The sequence below is a fragment of the Phocoena sinus genome, chromosome 14, assembly GCF_008692025.1.
Source record: "Phocoena sinus isolate mPhoSin1 chromosome 14, mPhoSin1.pri, whole genome shotgun sequence".
Taxonomy (NCBI): domain Eukaryota; kingdom Metazoa; phylum Chordata; class Mammalia; order Artiodactyla; family Phocoenidae; genus Phocoena; species Phocoena sinus.
Genome location: NC_045776.1, coordinates 57,305,327 through 57,325,972, shown reverse-complemented (window position 1 = coordinate 57,325,972; position 20,646 = coordinate 57,305,327). Strand labels below are relative to the sequence as shown.

General features: G+C 42.1%; 1 protein-coding gene across 1 annotated transcript in view; it reads left to right on the top strand.

The window, feature by feature from the left end:
* The window catches only part of L3MBTL4 (L3MBTL histone methyl-lysine binding protein 4), a 362,994-nt gene that overhangs the window by 42,404 nt on the left and 299,944 nt on the right, over positions 1-20,646 (top strand). Inside the window, exons 2-3 of the mRNA XM_032654462.1 lie at positions 13,910-13,989; positions 14,338-14,440. Coding sequence (XP_032510353.1) covers positions 14,369-14,440 — 72 coding nt within the window. The 5' untranslated portion in view covers positions 13,910-13,989; positions 14,338-14,368. The remainder of the gene's footprint in view (positions 1-13,909; positions 13,990-14,337; positions 14,441-20,646) is intronic.

Sequence of the window (20,646 nt, the reverse complement as noted above, 5' to 3'; positions counted from 1 at the left end):
GCACAGGGAGATCAGCTTGGTGCTTTGTGACCACCTAGAGGGGTGGGATAGGGAAGGTGGGAGGGAGACGCAAGAGGGAGGAGATATGGGGATATATGTATACGTAGAGCTGATTCACTTTGTTATACAGCAGAAACTAACATACCATTGTAAAGCAATTTTACTCTAATAATGATGTTAAAAAAAATCATCCTTTATGTCTCTTCTCTTTCATAATTTTTAGCAATTGCTTTCCTATTTTGGATGTTTGTTTCAGCTCTGGATTTGTCTTCTAGTTTTCACTTCTAAGAAGTATGCTTACTTAACATATCCACAGAGGTTTTCATACCATATTATGTATTTCATTTCTAGATTTTCTATTTTGTTTTCATATCTTTGTTTTTTTTACTTGAACAGAGTTCTGTTCTTGTCTTAGAGAGTCTATTTTCATTTATTTCTTCAAGAGTTTACATATTCTTATTTTTATGTCCTTCTAGGCTTTTCCTATTATGAAGACTTCTGGGGTGTTCATCTTTTTTGTTTTGTTCTGTTTGGCGCTTTTGTGTACCTTCACGGTTTTCCTCGTGTGTTCTGTAGTTTTAGTCTGTGAGCTCATCTCCAGGGAGAGTTTCATGTGAGTTCCGAGAGTGGCCTGGGTGGTGAGGATGTTGCTGTGGGGCAGTTTTGCTGTCACTGATTTGAGCTCTTTGCATTGCTGGGTGTAGGGGGCAGTGGAGCCCCAGACCTACTACAGATTTGGGTTTCTGACTTCTCAGTGGTGACTTTTCCACCAGTGTTTTAGTGAAAGTGGCCTTCTTCTGTGCTGCTACCTAAGCCAGTGAGTGAAGGCCTATTAATCCTTAATCCAAGATAGGACAACATTTTCCTGGCTCTTGGCTCTGTAGACAGAGACCATTTATTGCTCAAAACCATGCCTGCAGCTTATGGTTTCAGTTCCTATCCCCAGGTGGGAATGAAAAGCAAAGCCCTAATATGTATATATGATTTAGTTTCCTCAGTTTTATCTTTGTTTCTGGCATCTGCAGATTTCCTTTTTTTAAAAAAAAATAATTTAGAGCTCAGCTGTGTAATATAAATATATTTTTTATGTTTTTCCAATATTTCTTTTTTTCCCCTGCATCTGTTGAATTGACCATCTTGACCAGAAGTCACCTACCTACTTATTTTGTATTTCTGTAGCCCCTAGTATATTGTCTTTCACATAGTGGAAATTACATAATTTCCATATGTATATAATTTAAATTAAAAAAATATTTTTATGCTTAGTAACTGCAAAAAGATTTTTCTGGTTGGAGAGAAGAATTACAAGGCTGACAGAAGAAACTAGATTTGCTGTATAGAAAAGAAGAAACTTGAGTTTGCCATAATGTCATAGTAAAACGTTTGTAATACTTACAAGTTTTAAAAACACTTTCAAAATATATGCATACTGTGGGAAGCAAAATAAAGACCCTCAAAGATGTCCACACCCTAATCCCTAAAGCCTATGGAAATGTATGTTGCAAGGCAAGATTGCTAATCAGTGTACCAGAAAATAGGGACATTACCCTGGATTACTCATATCACATGGGTCTTTGAAATGTAGAAGAGGAAAGCAGAAGATCACAGTCAGGGTGGAACGTTGTCAGAAAGACTTGACTGACCACTCTTGGCTTTGAAGATGGAGTATGGGGCTTCAAGCAAAGGCATGTGGGAGGCCTCTGGAAGCTGGAAAAAGCAAAAAAAAAAAAAAAAAAAGGGATTCTCTTGTAGAGCCTCCAGGAATGAATAAAGCCCTGTTGACACCTTGATTTTAGCCTAGTGAAACCCATTTAGGACTTTTGACCCCCATAACTGTATAATAAATTTGCGTTGTTTTAAGGACCTGAGTTTGTGGTAATTTGTTACAGTAGGAAAGTAATGCAGAAGTGACCCAGCAGTTCCACCCCTACCAGAAATGTGCTTTGTGTGCATTTCAGCAGGAGACGTGTTGTAGAAAGTTCAAGAGCACTATTTGTAACACCCCATACCTGGAAATTACCCAGATGCTCATCAGAAGCAAAACACAGAAATATGTTGTGACACACTCCACCTACTCTACAGCAGTAAGAGTGACTGTCTGCAGCTCCATGCAACAACCCAGACGAGTAAGTGTCACAGACGTGATGTTATCAGCAGAAGAAACCAGATACAAAAACAACACGTACTGTGTAAGTCCATGTACATAGAATATAAAAGAGACAGAAATAATGTGTTGTGTAGGAAGTTGGGGTAACCATCGAGATTATCCTTGGTGGGTAGTGACTGAAAGGGGACATGCTTGTAATATTCTGTTTCTTGATTTGGGTGCTAGTTACATGTGTCAAGTGTGTGAAAATTGATTGAGCTATACACTTACCTTTTATACATTTTTCTGTGTGTATGTTACCCTTCAGTTAAAAAAAGAACATGTCCCAAACATCGTGTCATTTTCCACGAGAGCTCTGCAGTCTGGTCCGTGTGGATAAGGCTTGGTCTCATAGCCAGTGACTGGGGGAGTCGGATCCAGAGCTTTGATTGGATGACAGGTCCGCTGCTCTGGTCTCAGTTCCTCCCTGTCATCATATCAGATTAGAGAAAGTTTCTGTAGGACCAGGTTTTAATTTGCCTGATGAAAATTCTGATGAACAGAATTCACAAATAGCTGATGCAATCTTGAAATGCTCGTAATAGAGATGTGTGCTAGTAACAAAACAGTTTGATTTATTTCTGCAAATAATGTATTTTCATGTCATTTTAATGTGGCATGTCATTTTAGGCAGCAGTACCAGTTGTCATGATGCAAATGCCAATGTATTAAAGCTGCTCCTGGAAGGAGAATTATTTGAATGTGCTTAGTGGTGTGGTATTAGGAATTTGGTTTGGGCAAGGCTCCAGACTGGCATTTGTTGGAAAATCTGTTCATTATAATGAGTGTAGCCTGTTCTCCTTGATAAGATACGAAGTGGTCTGTTGTGTAAATCTTGGATTCTCATTCTGGCTCTGCTGTCAGCCAGACATGTGAGCTTAGGCGAGTAATTTTGCACACTCTCCCTTTATTTCACGATCAAAAATATATGTTGATGTTACTCCTTCACATTAAACACACGCATTACCTCCATGCTGTACCGGAGTCCACAACAACCTGTTTTTGGAAATGGAGCCATTAGTTAGGGTGTACACTTTTGGAGTTAGACAAATTCTAGCTTTGCACTGACTGGCTGTGTCACCTGGGGCTTATTAACTCTGAAAGGATTGTTGAGAGGCTGCCACCCCATGCTTGGTGCGTAGGAGTGGCTAACTTAATAAATGAGTGGTTGCAGGGATGATGATATTTGTGGTTTGTTATGTGTCCCAGATGTTCTGTGAGGCTCTGAGCAAATGGCTGATCTTGAGGGAGTGTATAACTTTGTTACTTGATCGTATTCACGGGCAAGTGAAACCCTTACAGAAGCAGATATGAGAACGTTTAGAATTCCTCCTATAAAACTACTGCTGAATGTTGAATTTTTATTGTAAATATTTCAAATATGCTGTGAAGTGTAGAGACTAAGAAAATGAACCACTCTAGGCTGGCCATCCGGATTTAATAATCACAATATTTTGCCCTATTTGCTTCCATTTTCTGAAAGAAATGAAAGCATTGTGATTACAGCTGAAGCCTCCTGTCCCCAGACCTGTTTATTTCCACCCGTCCTGAGATGTAGCTACGATGCTGTAGTTTGTGTTATCCTCAGTCAGGTTTTTATATCTTGCCTAGATGTTGATGCTCTGTCAGCAGTCATTACGTACATGCTCTGTGGTACCCTGCAACTTCATCCTTTTGTCCAAATGTGTTTTTGAGATTTATCTATGATGGAATATATATTACTCCAGCTCATTTGTGTTAAATGCTGTATTGTATTCCAATTTTGAATATATTACAATTTATTTATCAATTTCCTATTGATAGGTATTTGGGGTATTACCAGTTTTTTCTTATTACAAATGGTGCCACAGTAAACATGTTCCTTTTGCACATGTGCTAGTGTTTCTGTACCTCTAGGAACAGCTGAACCTAACTGGTGGCTGTACCAGGTTACAATTCAGCGACATGTGACGGTTCCTGCCAATTCCCGCTGTCAGTTGGTAAGACTGACCTTTGCCAGTCGCATTCATGGGTGCGAGAGGATGTTTATTTTTCATATGCATTTCCTTGTTTCTGTTTGATCCTGCCCTAGATGTTAAATCTCTTGAGCCCTGGATATTCTTCCAGAAAATACCTTTTTGCTTAAGAGACCGAGACTCAGTTTCTCCTCCGTGTGATTTGCATCCCCATCTTCTGTCCCTGCTCAGACTTGACTCAATGGAGGAAAGATGCTGGGTTCAGCTCTGCCCTGTGCCCATCGAGGACCGTGGAGGAGGCTGATGACTGCCTCGGCCACGGCCTCCTCCTTCCTCCAGAGCCGCGTGGTCAGAGGCTGGGCAGAGCATCGCGGGCTCCCGGCCCACCTGCCTCTCGCTAACTGCACATCGTACATGCTCAGAAAGGGTCTAGGGAGAGATTTTTTTCCCCAAATGTAAGAGGAAAGCAGCGAGTCTTGCTAAGAAAAGGGATTTAAGACACAGGAAAAAAACAGACTGGTTAAAAGAGAATACTGTGTCCATTCTTCCTACTCAGCTTTTCTCTTCTTATATTGGATCACTAAAGTACACCATTTCAAATGACTAAAGAAATATCCTTAACATTTTATAGGTACAAAACAACAAGTTTTATAACTTTTGAAGCATAACAGAAAAAAGATACACGAAGCCAACATCCAACTTAATGAGAACATTACGATACTCTGTTTTCCTGTCTAACTGCTGTGCTGAATTTTATGTTTATCATTTCTTTGCTTCTTCAAAATAATTTCCCACTTAAGACTATATCTCTAAGGCACATATTGAGTGCTTATGCATAGTTTTCTGTTTTAAAAATGTAAACAGGCTTCTGGTTTCCTTTGTTCACTCAACATCATTGCTTATATTTTTGTTCTTATAAATGTAGTTGCTGCTGGTTAATTTTCACCATGCAATGTTATATTGTGTGACTATAACACCAGTTAGTTTTTCACATTCTCATAGGTAGGTAGTTGGATTGTTTCCATCACCACACCCCTTCCCCTGGCCCATTAATATGGACTTGTCTCCTAATGGAGCGTAACTGCTGGAGTCCTGGGCCATGGGATTTGCTGGAACATCATCAGCTCTCAAGTTTATGCCGACTTGTATTGTTTTCCACCAGTTACTCTTGGGTGGCAGAGTGTGAGTGTTCCCAGCGCTCTGCAGCCTTGCCAGCCTCTGGTGTTGCCCGAGTTCTTGAATGGCCACGACATGGTTCTCTCCTTGTGGTTTTAGTCTTTATTTCCCTGATCACTGACAAGGTTGAACAACTTTCCATAAATTTCTGTGTGAAATACTTATTCATAGTTTTGCCCTTTTTTCCCCTGCATGATTATTATATCTGTCTGCTGTTGCTACCAAAAATACTGCCTCACAAACCTCCCCAAACTCAACATCTGAAAACAATACATACTTATTTGCACAGTAATAGATCTTTAGGTGTTTTGTGATTGGGCCGATCTAGGCTGGGCTTGCCTGGGTGGTTTATAATAGGCTCCAGGCTCGGTGTGCTGGACCGGGCTGCAGACTGTGAGTCGGGCTCAGGCGTGCTCTACCCGTGTTCATTCTGGGGCCCGCTCTGAGGGAGCAGAGGGTAACTGGGGCACGCTGTTTTGACGGCGGATGTTGTACTGCAGTGAGGTCGGGACAGGTTGCACAAGCACATTTTAAGCCTCAGTTCATAGTGCATCTGCCAGTCACCAGAGCAAGTTATAGACCGAGCCCAAGGCAAGTGCATTTGCTCCAAATGGAGCCATGGCAAGAGTGAGGATGTCTCACTGTGTTACAGGAGAGTCAAGAATTGAGACTGAGAAAAGTGAAGGAATGGACAAAGATATTTCATGTAAATGGTAAGCAGAACAGAACAGGGGTAGCTGTACTTACATCAGACAGAATAGACTCTCAGCCAAAAAGTGCCACGAGACAGAGAACATTATGTAATGATAGAAGGATCAATCCACCAGCAAGATATAACAATTGCGGGCTTCCCTGGTGGCGCAGTGGTTGAGAGTCCGCCTGCCGATGCAGGGGACGCGGGTTCGTGCCCCGGTCTGGGAGGATCCCACATGCCGCGGAGCGGCTGGGCCCGTGAGCCATGGCCGCTGAGCCTGCGCGTCCGGAGCCTGTCCTCCGCAACGGGAGAGGCCACAACGGTGAGAGGCCCGCGTAACGCATAAAAAAAAAAAAAAAAAAAAAAAAAAAAAAAAAGATATAACAATTGCAAATGCATCTGTAGCTAACTTCAGAGCACCTCAATGTGTAAAGCAAACATTAGCAGAACTGAAGGGAGACATAGGCAACAATCACAGGCACAGTAGGAGACTTCAGAACCCCACTTTCAGTAATGGATGGAAGACCTGAGAGAAGGTCAGTACGGATACAGAGGCCTTGAGCAACACTGTGGACCAAATGAACCCAACAGACAGATACAGAACCTGGTACCGGACAGCAGCAGAATGTGGGTTCTTCTCAAGTGCATATGGAACCTTTTCCGGGATAGATCATCGCTTAGTTCACAAAACAAGTCTTAACAAATTTATAATGACTGAAATCACACCAAGTATCTTTATTAGTCACAGTGGAGTGAAAGTAGAGAGCAGCAGCAGGAGGAAAATTCACAAATACGTGGAAATTGAATAACATACTCTTGAATGACCCTTGGGTCAAAGGAAAAATCTAAAAGGAAATTGGAAAATACTTTGAGACAAATGAAAGTGAGAGCACAACATACCATAACTTAGAGGATACATCAAAAGCAGTACTAAGATGGAATTTATTGTGATAAATGCCTACATTAGAAAAGAAGAAAGATCTCAAAGAAACTAACTTTCAACCTAAAGGAGGTAGAAAAAGAAGAACAAACTAAGCCCAAAGTTAGCAGAAGGAAGAAAATAGCAAAGATTAGGGCAGAAATAAATACAGAAAATAGAAAAAAAAAAACCCTAAGAGTTGATTTTTTGAAAAGATAAACAATATATTGACAAATCCTTAGCTAAACTAATTAACAAGCAAAGAGGAATCTCAAAATCAGAAATGAAAGAGGTTACATTACAACTGATACTACAGAAATAAGGATCATAAGGGATTACAATGAACAATTATATGTCAAGACACTGGATAACCTAGGTAAATGATAAATTCCTAGAAACATACAACCTACCAAGACTAAATCATGAAGAAATAGTCTGAACAGATCCGTAACTACTGTGGAGATTGAGTCTGTAATAATAATAATAATAATAATAATAATAATAATAATAAACTCCCGGTAAAGAAAATCCCAGGACCAGATAGATGGCTTCATTGGTGAATTCTACCAAACATTTAAATAAGAATTAATGCCATTCTTTCTTAGACTTTTCCAAAAAATTGAAGAGAAGAGAATGCTTCCTTTCCCATCTGGATGCCTTTTATTTCTTTTTCTTGCCTAATTACCCTGACCTAGAACCTCCAGAAGATTGTTAAACAGAAATGGTGAGAGCAGACATCTTGGTCTTGTCCGTGATCTTAGCGGGGAAGCTTTTGGTCTTTCAGGAACGAGTATGATGTTAATTTCAGGTGTTTCATAAATGCTCTTTATCAGGTTTAGGAAGTGTCTTCTATTCCTGTTTTTCTGAATGTCATTTTTTCAATCATTAAAGGGTATTGCTTTCGTCAAAAGCTTTTTCTGTGTTAATGATGTTGCTGTGTGGTTTTGTCCTCCATTCTCTTACTATGGTATACTACATTAATTAATTTTCTAATGTGAAGCTGGCTTTGCATTCCCGGTCACGTTGGTTCATACTTTTATATGTTGCTGGATTCAGTTTGCTAGTATTTTGTTGAAGCTTTTGAATCTATATTCATAAGGGATATTGGTCTGTAGTTTTCACTTCTTGTGATACCCTTGTCTGGTTTTGGAATCAAGATAATAGTGGTCTCATAGAATGAATCTGAAGTATTCCTTCCTATTCTCTTTATTTTGGAAGAGTCTGTGAAGAATAGGTATTAATTCTTTGAATATTTGGTGTAAGTCATCTGAGCCTGGGCTTTTTCAGATTTTCTATTTCTTCTTGAGTCAGTTTCAGTAATTTGTGTAGTTTTAGGAATTTCACCTTAAGTTACTAATTTTTTGGCATACAGTTTTCATAGTGTTCCCTTATAATCGTTTGATTTCTGTAAGATCAGTACTGATATAACCTCTCTCATTCTGGTTTTAGTAATCTGAATCTGCTCTTTTTTTTTTTTCTCCTGGTCTGTTGAGCTAAAAGTATGCCTGGCTTGTTTATCTTATTGACTACACTTTACATTTCCAAGATTTTTTAGATTTTTCATATACAACTCTTTTTTTACTTACTCGTATTACTGCTCATAATTTCTTGTTCATTTTTAAAAATAAATTTATTTATTTATTTTTGGCTGCATTGGGTCTTCGTTGCTGCACACAGGCTTTTCTCTAGTTGCGGCGAGTGGGGCTACTCTTCATTGCGTTGTGCGGGCTTCTCATTGCGGTGGCTTCTCTTGTTGCGGAGCACGGGCTCTAGGCGCATGGGCTTCAGTAGCTGTGGCTCGTGAGCTCAGTAGTTGTGGCTCACGGCCTCTAGAGTGCAGGCTCAGTAGTTGTGGCGCACGGGCTTAGTTGCTTCATGGCATGTGGGATCTTCCCGGACCAGGGATCGAACCCATGTCTCCTGCACTGGCAGGCAGATTCTTAACCACTGAGCCACGAGGGAAGCCCTTCTTGTTCATTTTTAAAGTTTTTCCTTTGTGTATCTTTTTGAGCATCTTAAGCTTATTTATTTAAAAATATTCACCAGTATTTTCTATTATATAAATTTCATCAGGACTGAATTCTTCTCCCAGTGGCTGATTTTATTGACTGTACTTCTTAGCATTTGATTTCTTTATGTGTTTGTGCATTGAATTTTGATTTGCAGGCACACTGTGGGTGGGAGGACTTTGTTTTCTCACTGATATGGGCCTCCTGTCCCCTGGCTTTTTGGCTGTGAGTGTGCCTTAGCCTGGTTCCCCCGAGCCCACTTCCTGGTCGGGACTAGCGTTTGCTCTTCCTGCATCTGAGACCCAGAATGTGTGTCAGAAGCTCCGTTTGCTCCCGTGCGAGACTGGCAGAGCCTCCTGTTGCCTCTTGGCTTCAAGGACAAGCCTGGTTCCAGCACCTTCACCTGTTGACCCTGTCGGTTCCCTCTCCCTCCGGGGGCTGGACTTCTGGCCTGTCCGTTCTCTCTTGCTCTGGAGCCCTGAGCCCAGGAGACTTAGGCCTTAGCCTTGCTGTCCACTTAGTTTCTCATTTACTGCTGGTTTACACAGAAGGTTAACTGGTGTGTATTTTAATGGCTTTGTTCTTTGTTTGGAGCCAAGAGATATCTCAAAGCAACGATGTACAATTCCATCTTGGCAGGAAGTTCTCAAGAGGGAATTTTTAGAAACTTAGCTGGTTCAAGTATGGAGACCTCAGTATGGAAGAAACCTCTTAAGAGATACTGTCTTATAAACAGGTAAAGTGTGTGTGTATATTAGCCACCAGGTACTTTTGAATGGAGTGTAAATTGTTAAATATTGTTCTAGGAAGAATTCAGACAGGTAGACCTTAAAATAGACTTACCAGACTTATTACTGTGCTAATGTTCTCTGGGACCTTTATCTTTGGTACTGCTGCTGTAATTGTGTGTGTGTGTGGGGGGGGGGAGAGAGACACACACAGACAGACACGCAAGGAAAGGGAATATGTTTTTCATTATCTGATTTTGTTATAGCTGCACTGGTGACAGAAAGAATTCAAATTTGAAGATACATCTAGTAAAGTACCTGTTTATAATATTTTGTGTTCGGGTAACCCTGTGTGATAACCCTTTGGACCCTGAATCTTGGGACGTCTCGTGCTGTGATCATAAGGCATTGTGCAAGACAAATGAGTGCACAATTAATACACCATTACTGTTAATCCATGAAGACTGCAACATAGATAATAAAGGTAATTTTTTTTTAAACTATGAGAGTAGGTGGCTGCCCTGATGTAAGGAAAGAGACAATACAAGTCAACTGTGGACACAAGCTCTGTGAGGAACTTTCATATCCATTTCTTACTTAGATCCTCGTAGCGGCAGGAGCTTGGCTGGTGCACCTGAGTGGTTACGGCTCAGATCACTAAGTTTACACAACAGTTGTAAAAGTGTAGCATAGTCAGGTGTTGAAATGAGTGGCTCTAGGATTGTACTGGCTACTTGTTTGTCGTGCAGCTGTGGGCAGTGTTTCCTCATCTGTGAAATGGAGGTGATAATGGTTTTTAAAAATGTTGCCGTCCTAAGAGTTAATGAATAAGAATGGACTGAAAGTCTACCTGTAGAGGAGCTCCGGCCGTGCCTGGTGTATGTGGGTGCTCAGGTCACGTTAGCTGTTACTGTCAATACAGTCAAAGGGGAGCAGCAATTCATGCACAAGCTGTCGCAGTGCATTCAGTTGTAATTACTTAATTTATTCAAACACCCACTACTATGCGTTATTGGCATTGAGTATCAACTGGGTGAATACATTTTAGCCTGGTTACATCTTTGGAATGGTGGGAAATCAGTGCAGTCGTTGGATATTTGTATGGGATATTTGGGTGCTAAATTCACTTTAAATTCTATGCAGCGTCCTGGAAGCAGCTGAAATGTGACCCCATAGTATGTTTTCTGATCTGTGTTGGACCTTCTCCCCCTCTGGGAGCACCACGTGAATTGCCCGTTCATAATTCTTTAAAGGCATGCATTATATTTCTTGTTAATTTATGTGTGTTTCTTATCCATACAGTGACCATACGATTTCCTGTTTAATTGGGAACATTTTGGGGAGTGAAAGGCAATGCTGTTAATAGTTCTGCCAGAATGGGAGGCATGAGTCAGAACTATGCTGGGTTATCCAGGGCGCATGGCTACTGTGCTTCTCTTCCCCTCTACAATGTCTGAAGCATCTTCCTTAGATTCTGCAAAGTACCTGTGACTGCCCTGATGATAGTAGGTGATCAGTTACCAAATAGCAACTGGACATAGGCGGACTGTGCATTATTTTTGTTGTTTGTAGGCTCCTTTAATTTGAAGCATTAAAACCGTGTGCCTTCTAAATAAAAATCTAATTTGTCTGCTTAATTAGGAAGTCAGTAAGACAGGTGTTTGGCCATGTGCAGACAGAAAATTCTATGAACCATGAGGGAAATCGAAATGATTAAGAGGATTAACTTGAAAAATCCGTGCACTATTTCCACATTCTTCATAGAAATACAAATCAGTTCTCTGTACTCATCTGTCTTTTTGTTTAAATATAAAATACTATTTAGAAGTTTCCTTAATTAAAATCACTTAAAATAACCTTGTCTGTTGCAGCCAGTGCTTGGGTGCTGTCGCAGTGCCAGAGTGCACTGGGACACTGCTCTGCCCAGCCGCTGTCTCTGTTCACCTTCGCTTCTTCCAGACAGTACACTTCCTTACTCTGTTTTAGAGTCTGACATTATTCTTCCTTGGCTCTAAAATTTTTTTATTTCTTCAAAGCTCAGCAAGGAGGCATGCGGCTGACGTGACATTTGGGGCCCCCCTGGGGGTAGGCCACGTATCATGGGAAATCAGAGTAATCCGTATATTTTGATACTGTGCCAAGGACTCAGGTTCAGTTTATGTCAGGCGTTCTGTTCGGTTGCTTAGAATACGTCCTGTGAACTGACGGTGAAGGGACCACCTCAGACCTCCCTCCCTCCCTGTCTGTCTGTGTGTCAGCGTCTCCCACCTGCCTGTCTGTCTGTCGATCCATCCATTATCTCTCATCTATCTACGTATCATTCATCTCCTTTGTATTGTATTTGATGGAATTTGTATTTGATTCCTTTTTTTTTTTTTTTGCCTGGCAGCAAAATCTTTTATGGGCTGTTAGGTACCTTTTATATTTTGCTTTATTATTTCTAAGTGTAAAGGGAATTTAATTATTACTAAATTGTATTTTGAAACTTCTCCTCAGCATAAACATTTTCCATTTCCCCCCCAATACATGATAATATAAATTCAGGCTTTCTTGCTTTTTTAAACCAATCAGAGTTACTGAGACAATTAAGCAGGTATTAGCAAGATGGATCACTTTGACCGTGAGGAGAAAATCCTCAGTAGCCAGACGATTTCAGTTTGACAAGCCATGGGGTATTATTAGTCATGTGCAAGCCAGCCTTGGCCGTGCTTGTCTTGTGCAGGAATACTTTGCTACAGGCATCAAGTCTAAACTGTTCATTTGCATAGACGTTCGGGGTATTACCCGGAGCTAGGCGTGATGAATTGTGTTTACATCCTACAAAATGAATGCAGTGTTACTGAATTTAGCAGGAAAATGCCTGTCTTAAGGACATGAATATTATCTGACTAAAAGCAAACGGATATGCGGAAGTGTTTTTTGTTTGTTTGTGGTTTTTTTTTGTTTGTTTGTTTTGTTTTGGTATACAGAGGAGAAAGAGAAGGGAGTTACGGAGTTTGAGAACATGCTCACCCCAGTCATACAGCATTCTAACAGGGGTATCGTATGGGTCGAGAACTAATATCCACTGGACTCAAGGCTTCTCTGTGATTCAGAGATGTGCGTATGCAGTTCAGGGCAGGTTGAGAGTCTGCTGGGAGGTGGCACCGTGGAGAGTGGAAAGTAGGGATCAGGCATCCACAGACCTGGTCATCAGGATGCTTACAGCCTCGAAAGAGGAGACACATCTGAAAATGAAAAACATGACATGTTAAGTGTTGAATACTGTGGCAGGGGCAAGGACAGGTATGCTGCATGTGAGGAGAGACGCATCTGGTCTGTTGGAGGCAGGAGGTGAGCGAGGAAGGCTTTTCTCAGGGATGGGAAGTCTTTTCAGTGGAGTCGTGCAGCATAAGTGAGAGTTAGAGAGGTTGACAAAGGAGCGGCGGTTCTGAGGTTGAGGGACCAGCAAAAGTGTGGGGCTGCGAAGCCACGGGCACATCATGTTCCAGCGGACGTCGTGGGGCACGAGACCGGAGGGGGTCAGAGTTAGGAGTGGAGGGGGAAGACGGATTCCAGACACTCTGAGTAGACTAAACACCCACCAAAGCTGGTGAGAGTGTGGGCTGGGATGGAAAGGCTGAAGCGATGGCAACAGCTCCTCCATCTCTGGCAATGTCAGGGCTGCCATTAGCCCAAAAGGGGTCTCTTTGTTTGAATTAGAAAAAGGTACATTTTCTTCCTGGCGGATGGAAAGCCTGTGGCAGGAGGAATGGCGTGTGTGCAGAGCCCAGGGTGGGTTTCAGCTTCCACTGGCCCCTTGGCTCGGTGCTCTTGTGCAGTGCACAGTCTGAGCAACTGTAAGGGGTGGATGTGGCCACTTGCATCAATAGTGCAAATATGGAGAGCAAGTGGAACTGGGTGGCCGTGAGAGGGGCAGTGACATGCTCAGTGGTGAATGTGCTGTTTGTAGTTTTTAGGGTCACTGTACAGGGGGACATATCAAATAGGAAGTTGGATATGTGATTCTAAAACACTGGGGAGTACAGGTGATTTGAGTCCATTGAACTTTTAAAAACTTACAGGTAAATTGTAGTTAAAATTATTCAAAGAGAATGACCTTCTGAATTATAGCTCCAGTGGGACTTATATAATACTAGTGGTTGGTTCTCCAGTGTGGTTAATCGCTCTATCAAAAAAACTAATTCCAAGAAACTTATTAAAGAATGCCTACTACTTACTGATGTACCAAAGGATGGTCATGATAAATTGGATTGGTGAAAAGTTTTCTTCTCTGTTGCAGATTGCCCTGCTATGCCTTGTGTGACTAGGACCTCATACCTAGAACACCTCTGCCTTGACACTTGTGGAGACTCAGACCATGTGAGTATAGAAGCCGTATAGGAAAATTGCAGCGAATCCTAACTGGTTAGTTCAGCTAAGCAAAACCAAAATTTCGTGAGAGGGAGGACCAAAGGAATAATATCTATTTTTTGTGACATGTATTCTAGATGAGGTGGAAAACTTATCTCTTTTCCCCATTAATTTAGTATTGTACTAGGGGCTATAAAATCAACAGTGAAATTTTTGTGTCAGCTTATTTATCAGGGTATTGATGGCAACCAATTATAAGAGGTATAATTGAAAGCATGGTTATTTTTGTTTGTTTGTTTTTGTAATTCTGAAGGAGAAAAAAAACCCCATCACTCTTTCCGTGGCACTATTTTGCAGAAAAACACTGCTAAGGAGTGCTGAAGTGGCAATGAAACAGCCCAACAGGAAGAGGAAGCTCAGTATGGATTCCAAGGAGCGTTTGCATCAGGATGGATGCTTGGTAAGTTGTCGGTTCCTGGGCCCTTCCTGTAGTTTGTGCTCATTGTGGGAATTCACAGTGTAATTGTACATCTGCTACAGTGACAGCAGAGGTGTTTTTTTCAGTCGCTCAAAACCGGTTGCTTCTGGTTGAGTTTGATGTACAGTGGTATAGAATATATGTGTCATTGACTCTGGTACATTTTAGAAGGTAATCTTGGGAATTCCCTGGCGGTCCAGTGGTTAGGACTTGGTGCTTTCACTGCCGAGGGCCCGGGTTCAATCCCTGGCCGGGGAACTAAGATCCCATGAGTCACGCCGTGCAGCCGAAAAAAAAATGATAATCTTCATATTAAAGGTGAAAGGAGGCCTTTTCTTTTAAAAAGATGGAGGTAATTGATGATTATCAAGTAAGGGACAGAGTTTGTGAACTAACTGTAGGGGTTGTGTTTGTCAGGGCTCTCCAGAGGATCAGAACCAATAAGAGTAGTTGACAGCCCTGTCGCAATCCCTGTCCCTACTTGATAATGATGAATTATATGTATATTTGTAGAGAGAGATGTATTTTAAGGAATTTTTAAAGATAAATTTATTTATTTTGATTTATTTATTACTTTTGGTCATGTTGGGTCTTTGTTGCTGCACGTGGGCTTTCTCTAGCTGCGGCGACCAGGGGCCACTCCTTGTTGCGGTGCGTGGGCTTCTCATTGCGGTGGCTTCACTTGTTGCAGAGCACGGGCTCTAGAGCGCACAGGCTTCAGTAGATGTGGTGCGTGGGCTCAGTAGTTGTGGCTCACAGGCTTAGTTGCTCTGCGGCATGTGGGATCCCCCAGGAACAGGGCTCGAACCATGTCCCCTGCACTGGCAGGCTGACTCTCAATCACTGTGCCACCAGGGAAGCCCTATTTTAAGGAATTGACTCATGCAGTGATGGGGACTGACTAGTGGCAGTCTGGAGACCCAGAAAAGAGTTGATGTTACAGTCTTGAGTCCAAAGGCCATCTGGAGGCAGATTCCCTGTTCTTCAGGGGAAGGTCAGTCTTTTTTCTTGTAGGGCCTTCAGCTGATTGGATGAGGTCCACCTCACCGTGGAGTGTAACCTGCTTTTCTCAGATTCTACTGTTTAAATGTTAATTACATCTGAAAAATATGTCACAGTAACATCTTGACAACTAGAGGGCATACATTGCATCATGCCTCTAGTTTTCTGTGCTGTTTCCTTATGACAACTTCTTGTACTCCTACAAATGTCAGGGTGGGCAGAAGTGACCAGGAGACCTCCTCCGTGGTGATGGTTTTGGGGATGGTAGGCCATTAGAGCATTCTCAGGGGCTCTCGTCATTTATTTGGGTGTGGGTTTTGGTGTCTTCATGTGGGTTGTAGTTGTGCATTTACACATTATGCAGTGGTGAAGTGACACAGTGTCATACGTACATTCTTTGGTTCGATGCCAGGTTGGTGTGACTCCATGACCTCCAGGCATTAAATGAGAAGTGTCCAGCGATGATCTGGTCTGAGGCTGGTTTTAAGATGTTACATATAGGCCCGCGTCAAGCTAGAGAGCTGTTTCCTCAGCCTCAGCGCCACTGGGAAGGGGAGTGGTTAACGTGGGGGCTGAGGTCCTGTTCCCCTTGAGGTCCAGACGGGACCGGTACCGTGAGCGCCGAGTGGTCTAAGTGTATCCCAGAGAACTAGCTGTCTACGAGGTTGCTTGGATCAGACTTGGGAAGGCCTGCACCTGTCTTGAGTTATGTGAGGATGCTGTTCTTCTCAGCATTTTAGGTTTGCTGTGTCATGTCTTCTGAGGAGAATAGGGTACTTGATGTGTTTAAAGTTATTCTTGGACAGTGGTTCTGCTGTGGTCTCTGGACCAGCAGTGTCAGCATTGCCTGGGAGTTTGTTAGAAATGTGGCTTCTTTGGTCCCACTGTAGACCTGCTGACCAGATGCTCTGGGGGTGGGGTTCAGTGGTCTGTATTTTACCAAGCCCTCCAGGCAGTTCTGATACACGGCCATATTTGAGAAACATTGTCCCAGGGAAAAAGTTGGACACATCTTACCTGCTAATCGTGCTAGAGCTAATCAATATTGTCTGCTGCATATTTTAAAAATATTTTAGTAAAACTTGAGACCACTTCTCCTATCTAAATATATTTTCTACTTTTTCTCAGTATCATTTCCCTTTAAGCTGCTAAAATTGTTACTGCCCCATCTTAGTTCTTGTTACCTTGCCCTTCAACATGAATATTTAACCTGCTATCTCAACTGTATTGGCACAAATCCCAGTTTTCTCCTAAAGCCCAACTTGGTTTCCAATTTAATGCGGGTGCTTTTACCATTATTTCCATCCCGCACTGGGGTTATTGGTTTTGTGAACCCCAGGGGTGCTCAGCACTTACTACTCAGGTGCTGTTTGAGCTTGGCGCCTTGCATAGCTGTATTTCCGAAAATATCTGTTGAATGATGTTCCTGGTGTTTAATAACATCTCCATGCAAATGGACTTCTTTGATCAATAGTAAGAAAATGATATTTCCGAGGGCCATATTACTCATCTGAGGTCTGAGGTGTTTAGAACATAAAATTATTTTAAAGGATATTCACAGAAGATCAGGGGAAAGATGTGCATTTGGGGTGAATTCCACATTGCCATGTCCGTTTGGGGCTCATTGCTAGTGTCCATTTTCATTCGTTAAGTTGAATGGTTTAATTCACAAAGCAGGGTCACATCTGTGGCTGCATTCACCGTGGAGGGAAAGGGGTTCAGTCACTGAAATCATGTTTGAATTTTGCTTGAAATATCAATAACATCCTTTACTTTCTATGTTACCCTTCTTGTTTTAAAGTGACATTTCCAGCCAGCCAAGCAAAATAGCATTGGCAGGTTAAGAACATAAAACATCAAACTAATGACAGTTGGGTGCTTTCTAAACATCTGCTTTTGAGACAGTAATGTCAGGAGATGTAATAATTTTTAGATGCTGATATTAATATCTGTCAATGAATGTCTTCCTAGACTAATATTTCAATGTAGAATTTCAAAATATTTATTTATATTTTTCAGTATGCAGACACATGGTTAAAAAAGACCACGTGGGACAGACAGGTATTGAAATAAGAAGTAAATTCTTTACTGAGTAAATTCTCCCCACACCTGCTAAACTACCCCAGTCTTTTCATAAAGGTGTGACCACTGTTTACACTTTCTTGTGTATCTATATAGGGATCAACAAACAAAAAAACAAAAAGGAAAGCTAAGAAACCCAAATCCTTTATGCATGTACACATATATACATAATACATACATATGCATAGCCCAGATGGGCTTACACTCTGGCTATCATCCTGTACTTCGCGTTTTTGCACTTAAGCATGTATATCTTGGAGATACAAATCTCATTGTTTTCAGTGGCGCATCGTATTCCACTCTGTGAATGTACCATAACTTATTGAAACAGTGCCCTGCTGTAAACATTTAGGTGATTTTTATTTTTTGTCTTTACGCACCAAGTTACATCCAGTGTTCTTATTCATATATCTTGGTATACTTTTGCAATTGACTCACAGGCAAAATCTCACCAGTAGAATCTTGTCCTAAAAAGTTCGTGCCTATAAACTTTTGATTCGCCTTTCACGTCGTCCTGCAAAGAGGGCGCCCCAGGTTACACTCTGACACCACCCGAGACGGTGCCTCCGCTCCTTAGGCTCCATCTCACGTCTTACGTCCCGTGTGCTCAGTTCTGCCGTGTGGATGACTTGCCTGCTGGTCTGGTAGGTGGTGCTGCCGCAGACTTGAAGAGAGGGCTTCCACCGCCCCTGGGGCTCCTTCTCACATCATGCTTTTCACAACATCCCACACAGAGATGAGTGTCACGCGGGTGCCTTGGTAGCCTTGGCCACCCCCCACCCCTAGGACTGCTGGCAAAGTGTGGCCACATGGTAACTGGGGAAGCGAAGCATCGTTTTCAGCGCGGTTTCATGGATGTTTGGTGTGTACGTGGGTGTTCTGGGGATAAAACCCCAAACCATATGTAGGCTGTACAGTTTCAAATTCCCTTCATAAAAATTTTCTCAGATGAAAAAAGGAGATTTTGTTTGACTATACAAGAATAAAGTACATGTTGTCTAGTTGTGTATATAAAATACCTGAAGCTAAATAAATGTTAGTGCCCATTCTTCCTCTCCCTCTGCAGCTCTTAAAAATCTGTGAACCTGTACCTAATTCATGAGTTATGAACTTTGAGAAATAGGAATATGAGGCATTATTTATTCTTAAGCATCTTAGAGTATTGCTGAATAAAAGAGAACTAACTTAGGCCGAGTAATGCAGTGTGACTAAGATCTAAGGTTCATGTAGCCTTCAGAGAAAGGTAGGATCACTGGGGGCAGAGTGGGACCTTGAAGGATGAAGAATATCTAAGATGTCCATCTTTAATGCTTTATTTAGTTTATTTAAAAATAAAAATATCTAATGCACGTGTAATGCTGTTATAACACATGGCTCTTAAATACAACCTGGCAAAATGCAAAATGAGGGAATACAAATGATTTACTTAAAACCTGGGTGTTCGGTAGGCAGCTAACCTTGAGAGAGAAGGAAGTTGAAGGGTCATAGCAGGGACTGTCTGACCAAGGAAGCAGCAGGAGCCTGGGTAGGGGACTGGAAGCAGATACGACGACCTGTGTGACATCTGGCGGGATTATAGTGGCTGTAATGACTTTTCTGACTGAGCAGTTTTGTAGGGTGAGTGCTGGGATGGCGAGTCAGGGTATTTGGATTTCGGTCTTTGGCTGTGGTGGTAAGTAGCTCTGTGACCAAGGACAAGCCCTTCGCCAGGCTGACGCTCAGTTTCTTTGTCTCTAGAACAAAAGTCTTGGATTAGAAGATTTTTAAGTGCCTTTTAATTTCAATAAGTCTAAGTTTTGGTACACAGTGAGATAGTAAGGTGAGTGGGGTGCATGTGGGTGGCCAAGTTCAGACGGTCTTGATGTTGGGGCCACTGGACTTGACATACCGACGGGAGGGAGCCCGGGTTGGCTGCAGCTGGGGTGGAGTGCAGGGCAGTCTTTTTTTTATAATATCCTTAAGTAGACATCGAAAAAATGTTTAGGGTAGGATTATTTCATTGTCTTATTTTTTCAGTAGTATCTGACTTTTTAAATCCTTTTGTTGCCCCACGCACAACTGATAGCAGCTTGTATCAGCGAGTAGAATCTATTTATATGTGGAGGAACTGCAGAAAGGAGATGTTAATAAAAGTGTTTTAGATGTTTTTCCCTTTTTTGGGGTATAAATCTTAACAAATACTGTTTGAAAATATACCTGAGTTTTTGTTTTTATTCACATTTAGCCAGGTAAATGGATCGAGACGATTGCCATTGAAAAGGATAGTCTGTGATTCACATTTCCCAAGAAAGAGGTGGGGGCACATCACACCAGACAGGGCCCTGTGGGGAAGCACCAGAGTCGGTCGGGGGGCAGCAGGGGCGAGGGGAAAACAGGGGCAGGAGCCTTTATTGTGGTTTTCTCGGAAATGAATGGGGGAGGCAAGGTGAGCAGGCTAAGCAGGTTCAGGATTGGCTAGTTTGGATAATTTCGGTGGTCTCTGGCTACCGGGCTGTCTCTGATTGTCCAGTTCCTGGCCCAGGGTTGGTTTAGGGCAAGTGGATAGTGTCCCAGACTGCAGGAGCTGGTAAGGAAAGGGGAGTGGGCTGTGGACTCAGGAGGCATGACCCCAGGCTAGTTGTTTGCTGTCTCCAGGAATTGGTGCACACTGAGAGGGACAGTCCCTCCCCGGTCCACAAGGCCCCCAAATGTCAGTCACAAAATACAGAAAATAAAAATCGTGATGAGTACAATTACGAAAGAGAGATTCCATTCGGGGTATTTGAACAAGATGAGGGCATTTGCCTCTGTGTCTGCATCACAATTCCAGTAGAGCAATGGGAAACCATCCCGTCCTGTATTTTTATCTGAAAGGTTAATTTCAGTTACCTTCAGTTTGTGTCCCACATGGGATCAGAGCAAAAGAGAATTTTGAAAAGTAGACTTGACCACAGCAGGTGAAATTCAAATAGTAGTTTATTACTGGAGATACTGTATAGGATTTTAGTGTTTCCTATAGTTCCAGAAACCAGTAGGTATCACCCTTCATTCTTGTGGAAGAGGAGCAGCAGGGTGCTTGAACGTCCTGTGCTCAAGGACCTGACAGTGCGCGAAAGGAAGGGGTG